This window comes from Saccostrea cucullata, unplaced genomic scaffold (genome assembly GCF_032062105.1).
Source record: "Saccostrea cucullata isolate Sc308-1 unplaced genomic scaffold, CSIRO_AGI_Scuc_v1 ctg142, whole genome shotgun sequence".
NCBI classification, from domain to species: Eukaryota; Metazoa; Mollusca; class Bivalvia; order Ostreida; family Ostreidae; genus Saccostrea; species Saccostrea cuccullata.
Genome location: NW_026939327.1, coordinates 888,893 through 900,407, shown reverse-complemented (window position 1 = coordinate 900,407; position 11,515 = coordinate 888,893). Strand labels below are relative to the sequence as shown.

General features: G+C 33.3%; 1 protein-coding gene and 1 long non-coding RNA gene across 2 annotated transcripts; one reads left to right on the top strand and one right to left on the bottom strand.

Moving 5' to 3' along the window:
* Nucleotides 1-3,419: 3,419 nt before the first annotated feature.
* LOC134252878 (uncharacterized) lies at nucleotides 3,420-7,331 on the bottom strand. The gene is made up of 3 exons (XR_009989034.1): nucleotides 7,206-7,331; nucleotides 4,702-4,803; nucleotides 3,420-3,479 (listed from the first exon to the last, which is right to left on the bottom strand). It is a non-coding gene; the product is annotated as an uncharacterized LOC134252878 (long non-coding RNA).
* Nucleotides 7,332-7,909: 578 nt separating this feature from the next.
* Nucleotides 7,910-11,268, top strand: LOC134252873 (early growth response protein 2-like). The gene is made up of 2 exons (XM_062735417.1): nucleotides 7,910-8,281; nucleotides 8,967-11,268. The coding sequence occupies exons 1-2, from the start codon at nucleotides 8,065-8,067 to the stop codon at nucleotides 10,445-10,447; spliced, it is 1,698 nt and encodes a 565-aa protein (XP_062591401.1). The 5' UTR covers nucleotides 7,910-8,064; the 3' UTR covers nucleotides 10,448-11,268.
* Nucleotides 11,269-11,515: the final 247 nt, after the last annotated feature.

The window sequence follows — 11,515 nt, the reverse complement described above, 5'->3', positions numbered from 1 at the left end:
TATTGTATATACACATACTCACAAGTACAGTACAGGTCATGAGTAACTAAAGCAACACGGTACGAAACATATGATGTGAAACCGCATACATTTCATTATGCACACATGCAGTTACATGGTTATATGATTGCATACTGTAAATTCTGAAAAGACTCGCTGTCGTTTTGTATTAATGTGTTCAATATGAGTATAAGTTTCCTTAAAATGCTCTCCATATGAAACTCACTGAGTGTAGCAAAATAATGAATGAGGACAATTATTTGAATTAAATCATATAAATGTATGGGAAATGGGAATTTAAATTAATTTACATTATTCTAATTTTTGCAACTTTAATTGGAAACAATGGTCATAAAAGTGTTTCTGAAACATATATTTAGCTCTTTCGGACTCTGACAAGTAGAAGTTAAAATAAAGCATATTCTTTATTTTAAGGGTTATGAATTTTACAAAATTAATTAGTATCAAACTGAGGGTCCGGATGAGCCTTAAATTTGAACTTTTTGACTTTTCCAACCCATTCAATTACCAGTAAGTTATAAAACACACACACATATATATATATATACAAATTAACACACCCTCACAATTACACTCCCTCCCACACACACATACACACATACCCCTCACATGCACACCTGCTCTCCATTGTGTTTCATGTCTTAATTAAGCATCCATGGCAGTCAATGAATATAACCTGAAAAAAATCATGGTTATATGATACATCCCAGACAGTTGGTTTTAAAGGTCAAGCTCGACCTTAATTTAAAATGGTAGTAGGTGTTGGGTGGGTCTTATTGCTGCATGTAGCCAAGCTTTGTTAATTCTTAAATTAAGAGGTAAAACAGAAAGGACCTTATAAGGGAATTTATCTCTTTGATAGCTGTCAGAATACTTCCAAGAACACATAATTTACCCATAGGCACTTGTGGCCATGACCCCCCCCCCCCAACATTCAACCCAGGGCTTGTTGATTCCTTACATAAATAATATTTTTATACAAAATACCTTACTTTACAACATCATAAAAGAAAAAGGTATCTATGTAATTTAAGGACAGTCCAGTAATACCCATTTCTCTTTGATGAACTGACAGAAAAAATACTTAAAATTCAAATAGTCCCTTCCTGTGAGTGAGTGAGCAATTGGCAGTCTACTCAAAGTAATGAAAGAGGCAAAAAATCAAAAGTTACACAAAAAATTTATTACCGGTACTATAAATTATGTGATTCTTGTGTTTTATAGAGAGAATCACTTCAAGGAAATAAAAACAAAGCTGATGAATATTTTTCCACTTGAATACAATTCATTTGCAATTCCTAAATTGACACAGAATGATGAAAATTGTTTCACGCTAAAGTCCTTAATGTCCTATGTAAAAAATGTAGTTCATATGCACCCACAATCTTGAAAGAACTTGAAGAACATTATAACTTTGCATCTAAACTGTCACATACTTGGTCTTAATTTTCAAAGTTTTGGATTTCAACATGTTATACCAGGGATTGCTCTCAGTATACAAACTAGTTCTTCTGTGCTTATTTGATGACCACAGGTATACATATTAATTCAAATACTTTTAAACATCCAGGATCCAGAATATAAAGCTAATTTATCTTGAAAAGAGAAAGGTCTAATATTAATTAACAAGATTATTTTGCATAACAAATAAAACTTTATGAAGAATATGTTCCACAGTGTATCATGGTGTACTATAAGCTCTGGTTGGAAGAAAAACCCACATCAGTTTGGTTAATAATGCATGTTTTTTTTTCATTGTAAAATTAACATTTTAATAATTTACTACCATGAATTATAAATATGTACTGTCATACAATGAAATAATTCAAGCATTCTAAAACAACTTTTGTAAATGAGCCACTATTATGCCATCTTGAATCTACTAATTAATTTTATACACTAGCTTCGATCCTTATTTTTCATTTACATTATGAAGCTCATACTCAAAAGACTGTATGCAAAATCATTATTTTTGTCACATAATATAACCTTGGATGACTTTGCAAAGAAATAAACTTTTGATCGACTCAGCATAAAAACACTCCATAATTTTATTCATTATTATGTGTTTGTGTTGATAAACATGATGTTTATTTATCAAAAATTAATAGTGCTTATTATGTACCTGTACCAGTAATTACATTTCAATAAAGTTTCTTTGCTTTGAGTCTTTATGATCCTAACCGAGAAACCATAGGTGGGAAAAGGAACAAAATTAAAGATGTATGCTCGAGAAGTCATGGGCTTACAACTACATAGGCATGAAATTAAAATTTCACTTATTAACTAAATCATATCTGACACTAGTTCGGATTCTAATGAGTAAACATTCATAGTAAGCGTGGGTTAATTACCAGTCACAGTTTCTGAGCACAACAATGATCAGAACCTATTTGAGCTGTACTTTTATGCACCAGGTGTCAATTTTCTAGGTCACTATTACTTTTTATTCCCTACCAATCACGTATATATCCACTGATAACAGCTTAGCAACTTCAAAAACCAAACAAAGTTTGAATAGGGTTATGTGTGCTTTAAATTCCGTTTTATTTGTTTAACCCACTTGTGATGCAGAAAAATTTGGTTAAGACTTTGACTCTTCAGTGGGGTCTTAGTGAGAGATGTTAAAAATGAAATTCAGACTGTGAGTTATTAAAGAATATTTCAAAATATTAAAGTCACATGAATGGATGCTGGATAAAAGAGCCGTTAAATGATCCTCTAAATATGCTTTAAGTGACAACTTTTAAAATTAAAATATATAAAGTTATGCATTACCTGACTTAGCGTCATTAAAAAATGTTGTTATCTATAAATTTCACTCAAAAAAAAAGCTCGATGAACTTTAGTAACTAGTTTAATTATCATGCTGTTACATGTAACTATGAAAGTGTAATGTGTAACATCAACTTTTTTTTGTTCAATTATGGTTTAATTCAAATCATTTTCTTATACATGTAGTCATGCATTCATAATTGCCCTATGTAGTGTCAATCACAAAGTAATATTGCTGTATAACATATAAAATAAAAAAGTCAAAAGTGCTGGACTTTTTACTAAGGAATATAATTTACCAGTAAATTCATAAACTAAGACAAACATTTTTAATTTGTTTTTAATTAACAAAAGAGGCTGTAAAATTTGTATTGTGCATTAAAAGCCAGCTTAAAGGTTAACATAATGATATCAATTGTGCAGTACTGCTGTAAAAAGGGGGGAGGCATCCCCCTTTTTTAGTCACTCTAAAATATACAAAGAAAGAAATCCTATTTATTTTTGTGTGGCTGTGGGTCCCTACCGCGACCCCAAAATGGTCAGCCCCCTCCCTTTTCAAAATCCTTGGATCCATCACTGCATATGAAGTTGGTTGATATAAAAAATGTACAAAAAATCTTTGCCATACCTTTTTCAATGTGATTTTCTCCACTTTCATCTTCTAAATTCTGTCTGTAAAACTTCTAAAAAAAAAAAAAAATAAAGAAGTTGAAAATAGTACAACTTTAACAATAATTTACCTAAGACAGAGAATTTTGGATGACTAATCATGCTTATTCACTGTATCAGTTTCTTATATTTCTTTAGCATATATACAACACAATAATGAAATATTAAAGAGCCTTTGTACAGAAAAACAATATCAATGTCCTTCCGCCTTTGTTTCTTCTTGTCAGAATCGCATCCTCCTACACAAGTACCCTATAATTAACTATGTAAAGAAACAAGACAGACAGAGATTTCATTGTCATTGAATTGCACATCTTTTAAAAGTTCTTTTGACTGAAAAAAAAATGACCTTTACAATTTTATTCTTATTACTCAGTCACATATTTACATGTAAGGCATAATGTTCTATAATTAATTGTTATTTTTTTTTTAGTTTTTCTAAAATTATTATTTTTTCATTGATGACCTGCTTTAAAAAAATCCTTCTTTGTTTAAGAGGTTGATTACAGGATATACACTTGAAAGCAATGGAAAATGTCATTGTGCAGATACAATATTTTATAAAAATTATAAATTCAAATACCCATGAAGGTAAAAATACTTTAATAGAAATATAAGTGTCTGTTAATATCTGCATCCTTTACCCAGAGTAATAAGTAATATATGTATCTCAGAAGTGAGAACATCAAAGCATGACTATTATAAGGTACTAATAATGATGAAAATAAGTAATAAGAAATGTATCCTGCATTTTAGACATTATTTTAAAATAACTCTTAGCAGTAAAAATGATTTTTATAGAAAATAATCTCTTAAACAACCTCCCACACAAATATAAAATCGTGTGTCTTCTACAATACCGGTACTATTTAAGTAAACGAAATTTATTATCTTTCTCCATGCAACTAACGAGCAGTCTAAAGCATATTGTGTTGCATTCGGGTATCAGCAAACTTATTTGATCTACTTTGCGCTGGAGAATCTTTTAACTAATAGCTACGGCATACCTCTGAGGGAAATAAATCACCCTCATTTATCAAGATACCTTTACATTGTAAAGTAACCTTGAAAATTGAAAAGAGAAATGACATTCGATCAACTGATAAAATCTTACTCTATTGCAACAGACCTAGATATTGTGTATATAATTGCATTATATAATACCATTTTGAATGCACCAAAAGATTGTTAGCATTGTCATTTGAACATTTTTAAAGAATAACTTAATTCCTCTACCATCCAAGGGATTTTGGCATTCACGTCATCATATTTATCTGCCGTTTTAATCTCTGCCACCATTTTCACTGTATCCAGAGCAGAACCTGACCCATTTGTCACCTGAAAGTCAGAATTATATTTCTTTGATATAAGGATATCATATTAATTCTCAACTTTACATTACATTTAAAGTAAAAAAAAAAAAAGAATATTAAGTCACATTATTAAGAACCCTCTCTACACTGCACACTAAAGAGTTCTGATTCTATGGTATTTTTTTGCAGTTAGAGTGATCTGCCCCTAGATCTAAATTTTTAAAATAAAAAATTCACAGTTTATTTCACAATTTGTAATCAATTAAGGTATTCTTAACATTTTAAAAGGCCAAGATAAATTAATTGAACATGTTATTTACATGTATTTTCTTTATGGAAGTAAACAACAGTGATTTCTATTCACTGATACTGTGTTGTGTTTGATTATTTTTCCTGGGGGTAAATGACACACACCATATGTTGAAAATCATATAAATAAGCTCAATACTAACACCTTTATAGAATATATTTTTCTCAATATCCAAAAAACATTTTGTACTGGTGTAGAGAGGGTCCTTAAAATACAATAGAACAAGAAAATTGCTGCATACTCAAATTTCTCTTCTTTGGGTTAAAAACTGTTTCATATGTATTACTATTTACTAGTATAGATTAAATTGTACTTTTTGGGGTCTTTAATATCCAAGTGAATCTTGATCAGAATTAACATCTACAATGTATTGATAATGTGTAGCTGCAATAAACTATACTGCTTTAAATAACAGAAAGTAAATTTTAATCATTATCATCAATTCTTAAACATGTAACAGGATAAGAGAGACTAGGCATTAAACCAGAATCCCAGTATCACATAAGTCAGGTGCTATACCACTTAGCCATATCTTGGTCAATACCCAAAATACATATTCCAAAAGAACTTCACCTAAATTGTCTTTTCTCTTCTAGAATCACAACCCAATAATCTTTAAGCCCTAAAAGGACTTCCAACTGCAAGTCCAGGGGATGATCAATGGCACCAATTATAAAAGACTAGGAGAAAATCTATAACTGGACCATGAACTGAACTGAAGGAGAGGACGTTCTAAGTTTTAAGAACTTGTGTCCAATCCTTTTGTTGTAACATCTATTAATTAAAACAATAAAATATGTTAAAACCAACTGAACCTCGAATCCCTGCATTACTAAGACAGGTGCCTGACCACTTAACTATCAACTGCTGTAGTCTATGACTATTAAAAACAATTGGGGGGATAGGTGCTTTTGTTACTGAATAAAATATAGATAAGGCCAAAACAAAAAATAGTCTTGTTTCCTGCTATCCGACCTACCCTATTTTTTTGCACCCGACCCTAAAGTTTTTTTTTTAAGTTTTGGAAAAAAAATTGGGAATTTCAGGAATTTCATGTTCAAAAAAGTGAAGAAAAAAATATAATCAGGTGGTTTTTCATGAAACTGTATATAAAGATGTGATAATATCTGATTTTGAAATATAACATTGACCTATGACATGTTTTATTTGGTTTTGTATATGTTCATATCCAAAAAATACCATTGGAAAAAAAAATTTAAATAAAATAATTTTCCTACCTACCTATCTCGCTATTTTTTTCAGGCTGGTAGCAGGAAACAAGACTATTATTATTTTTGGCCTAAAGTAAGAATGGAAAAAAGTAATTTATTGATATTTGCAAAATCCCTGAAATTTCAGTACTCATGCAATCCAAACAGTTTAGATCTACATGTATTTTAAACAATTTCATGGTATAAGAACTTGTTGCTTCAATCTAAACATCATTCATTCCCTCTAATCAAAAAATGTCAATTTGAATTACATTGATACTGAATAAGTGGAATCCCTAATTTAGTTGCATATATAACTGAAAAATATATTTCATTTGAGCTAGTAATTTAATTAATTTATATTAATTGTGAGATCTTTCAATATATATTAATACTATAATATTCTCATTTCTCCTTTTACTTATAATAGTGTATTAACACTTGATTTGAAAGAGTGATTTAAATTTTTTATTCTTAAAATTTACAAAGAAAAAAAAACCATTTAAAAATTGGCACTGTTTAAATAACTGAATAATACATTATTTACATGGTAAAGCACAGCCATAATCATGATAATTAACCCCTATCATAGACTATGCATAATGGGACTGAACTGGGTGGTAAACTACATAGGCCTATGCTATCCCAATGCTGATCATCATTTTTACAAGCTTAGCAATAAAACTCCCTGTGACAGTTAGAATTAAACAAACATGGAGAGTCTCCTTCATAAGAAAATATCACTTCTTGAATCTTTTTTCTCGATCTCCTCAGTATTCTCAAAATTGCAAATTTGTCCCTTTTTTCTGTATAAACCCTCTCCATTCAATTAGAGCATTTCGCTTTGTGTCAACTATAATCAATACTGCAGTTACAGAAAACAAAAATAGACCTAACTAGGCTTACACCATAAATAATTTTGTATGAAGAGGAAGCCCAAAATCAATGAAGTCTCTATATCTCGTGCCAGGCCATCTATTTTCACTTCACTCGTCTATTTTTAACTTTCACGAGAATCGTCTAGCCGGATGATTTACGTCACAAAACTTTTTTTGTACTCGGAGGAACCCGTTTGTTCTCGTATCTGACGAATATTTCCAAAAATGGAAGTAGTGTTTCCTGTCCGGAATATACCGGAGTTTTCCGAGCTCCATTCCATATATGGACAGTAGGGTTCCGTCGTATTTCCTACGTCACGGTCTGGTATGTGACCTTGTCTCCCATATAAGGAAATTTTAGCAGTCGGAAGGGTAAAGGTCATACTACGATGAGAATATTCCCAGGGTCATACTATGCAAGTTTTCTCCAAAATTACAAATGCCCAACTAATGATTTTCAGTATATAGAAAGAGTATGTTTAAAGTAATACAAATATATATTTTTGAATAAAAAATCTTTCATTTTAAGAATGGAAAATTGCATGACCTAGATTTTAATGCAATTTACTATACAACCGATTACTATAGAATCTCGATTGACGTCACATTTGCGTCAATCGTAGTCAAGCAACGATGAACCGTAGTAAGATCTGATTGGCTAAAATTTTACGCACTGTACTAAGTGTTTCCATATATGGGACATGTAGTAAAGAGAGTTTCATTCATAAATACGTTCAGCTTGGTGAGAAGTTCATTCATAAACTGAACCTCGAATGTGTTTGAGTAGTGAAAAAATAGTAATATACAAATAGTAGTCTTACGGACTGTGATCTAATAGTGTTTACATAACTTCTATGAGAACACGTGTCCACCAGTAAACATTGGAAATGATTATGGACGGTTTAGACACTCTATCGCAAGTTGCATTGGATCAGATTAACCTGACAAACTTGGCTAATCTGTGTTTTGACTGTAATTCTGTACCTGGAGGGGGCCGTTTGCCCTCGGAGTCCATCGATGATTCTTTAAACACACCTGTGACTAGTAATTCGGATACATTCTTTGGAAATGATCCTCTAGGGCCTGTGCCCATTACCGCCACGGGTATGTATTGTGTTTCTGTTGATATGTTTAAATAGCCCTTCATTTACGCTTATACTCAGTAAGTTATAGAATGCCAACAAATATCAGCATTTCATCTCAAATGTTAAGTTATTTTAAAATGCTAATATACAGCAGAACCGTGGTAAATACACTAAAACTTATCGATCAGCTGTTGGGGAATGCTTCTATTTTTAGAAATTCTAATTTGTATTCATGCTGCTATGTGCGTCAGCAAATGTCGATTACCAGTTCATTCATAAAATGGAATGTCGAGCTACTACGTTAAATTTAGGACTTTTTCGGCATTTTGGGGACTTGGGGTCTGTAGAGTAACTTTGTAGTAAAATTTTATTGTAGTAAAACCACGTTATTGTGTTTATGTTGGTCTCCCACATCAAAAAATCGCCTACGCAAACATTTCTATATAAGGGTCAATGGGCGGAGCTTACACTGCTTCGTACAATGTACGTCATAGGCGCATATCTTGAGTGGTCTCGTGCGTAAACCCTATGTCATTAATAGCAGGGTCGATATCTGCAATTTTTTCCTTATTCACAGTAATTGATTTATGACGACAGCGATACCGAACAAATGATCAGTTAATTATAGGATGCAGACGAGGTTAATATTCGAATTCGTATTAAATATAAAAATTATTTATATTTTTTTCTTTTTTATTTTTCAGCAAACATCGAAGCTCAGATCACCATCCCCGAGCGAAATCTCGGTGCAGTTCCAAGCACTCTCCAACAAACTCAGCCTTCCTTTGACCAAGCTAGTCAGCAGGGCATCACTCACCGCATCCAGTACAAGGGCACCCTCGTCACATCCTCCGTGACGCCCTCAACAACTACAGCGGACCAGCTATTTCCAGGCACTGGCGGACAGCCGATATTTGCTCCACTGTCCCCTTTACTGAGCATCCTCCAACAAGCAACACAGGTTCAGGCACAAGTTGCCACATCTGTGCCTCAATGTCACAATGTTCCAGACTATTCCTACCAGTGCCATCAACAGCAGCAGTCCTGCTTCAGTCCTGCTCCATCCACAACATCTCAGCACTCACAGCACTCACATACAGGCTCCCCACAGCCTGATATGGGACTCCCAGATTGCGATGCTTACTCCACAGGGTTTGGGTCCCCCGGACCTTTGACCCCAAGCTCTACTCAATCAACTCCAGAACCTCAGATTCCAGTGTGCGAGCCTTTGTCATTGGATTACACTAGTCCACCTCCCCCTTACTCTCGCACCTTCGAAACTCAAGTGAAACAGCCTCCAGTATTCAGTTCATGTTCTCAACAGCAGCCCATGATCAGTGAACAACAGCCTATGAACATTAGTTATCCAGTGTCAACAAGTATGTCAATGACACCACAAACTGTCCTTCACTTTACAGATGACATGCGTGTCAGTGACATGAACACACATCAAAACACAGAATTCAAATGGACAGTGCAACCATCACAAGGTGGTTTACCAGACTTTAACGCTCTTAATGTTTCCCAACAAAGCTATCAACAGCCTCAGTATCAAGTTCCAAGCATAAAACAGGAACCAGGCATTAGTGACTTATCAAATGACTTCTTAATTCCATCGTCTCAAGCCGACTTCGGCATGTCATCTCAGAGTACCCCATCGAAACATTCGTTGCCTTCATCCATTATCCAGCCCTACCAACAAGGTCAACTCAAACTTATGCCAGTCAAGCCTAGAAAGTACCCTAATCGCCCAAGCAAAACTCCACTTCACGAGCGACCATACGCATGTCCAGTGGAAAGTTGCGATCGTCGATTCTCCAGAAGTGATGAACTAACACGACATATTCGCATTCACACTGGACAGAAACCTTTTCAGTGTCGCATCTGCATGCGCCAATTCAGTCGAAGTGACCATCTAACAACTCATGTGCGAACACACACGGGTGAGAAACCTTTCTCATGTGACGTTTGTGGAAGAAAATTTGCCCGAAGTGACGAAAAGAAAAGACACGCAAAAGTGCATTTGAAACAGAAGATCAAGAAAGAGGCAAAAATGTTGGCTTCAAATGCTCCACTTCCCCCGGCTACCTCCACAAGCGACATGGTCACAAACATTCTCCAAGGAAGTGTTAGCGGGCCTAACACAACCTCAATCCCTCATATAGTTACAACGTCCTCTTTATAAAAAGACAGTAAAATATAAAGACAGCTCAAAAATCATTTCACTCTGTCATCAGGGACTCCGGTGATTATATTTACTATAAATAGAAATGACGTAAGGTTGTCCATGTTTGAGCGGGAAATGAAGACGAGGTAATTCGTTTTTGACGGCTCAGAAAATGGAAAAGTTATACAGTATACTGTTATGTATAGACAAGCTTTATTATAGTCATTTAATGTGTTGCCAAGTGTCATTTTTTGCATTTTACATAGTTGATGAATGTTGTTCTCGTTGTCTGTTATTATTGGCAGCATATCAATAGTGCTTATGTTGAAACGTCGTTATTTGTTAAGTTTTTCTTCCCCAAACAAATTACACTTCAGTAGATCTGAGCCTTTTAATAGCTTTATAAATGGCATTTTATTAATATTTTTTTTTTGTTTTTCCCCTCCTAAAATTTATGTGTAATTTTATACAATATTACCAAACTCATACTTTGTTCATACCACCTCCTATATTTAATATAGTCATGTACAGTTGAGGCTTTAAAATTCTTTAGCAAATTTTTGTGTGTACAATTTCTGTTACGTTGTGATAAATATGTGATTCTGTGAGATTGAGAAAGAGAGAGAGAGAAAAAGAGAGAGAGAGAAAGAGAGAGACAGGTACTAAAAAGTACTTGTATAATATTTCGTTGAAATTTGCCTTTTTAAACGTTTCTTATTTTATTATATTTGAACATTACATGTTGTCATATATCCATATTCTTGCTGGCTAAGAGTAAAAAGCATGGTACTATCATGTTATGATAGTTGACTGTTGAATAAATGAGTTAAAATATGAAACAGGCATTTTATTAATTTTTGAAACGAAGTTGAATTTAATTTGACTTTATCTTGAACATGGCTGAAAAGAAAGAGAAAGGAACTGAAGAGTAAAAAATATCAAATATTTTGACGGATTGGTCAATTTTAAGTAAACACCTACAATATAGGCGACAGTAAGATTAAAACATGACCAACAAGGCAACAGAATGGGAAACAATATTACTGACACTTCAGTAGTTTGCAAATATTTATTACAAAAAGGTAT

Bases quoted from the DNA above. Each gene is read 5' to 3' on its own strand.
- LOC134252873 (XM_062735417.1), top strand. From the start codon at position 8,065: ATGATTATGGACGGTTTAGACACTCTATCGCAAGTTGCATTGGATCAG. The intron at 8,282-8,966 runs GTATGTATTGTG...TTTATTTTTCAG, and splicing joins TGTGCCCATTACCGCCACGG to CAAACATCGAAGCTCAGATC.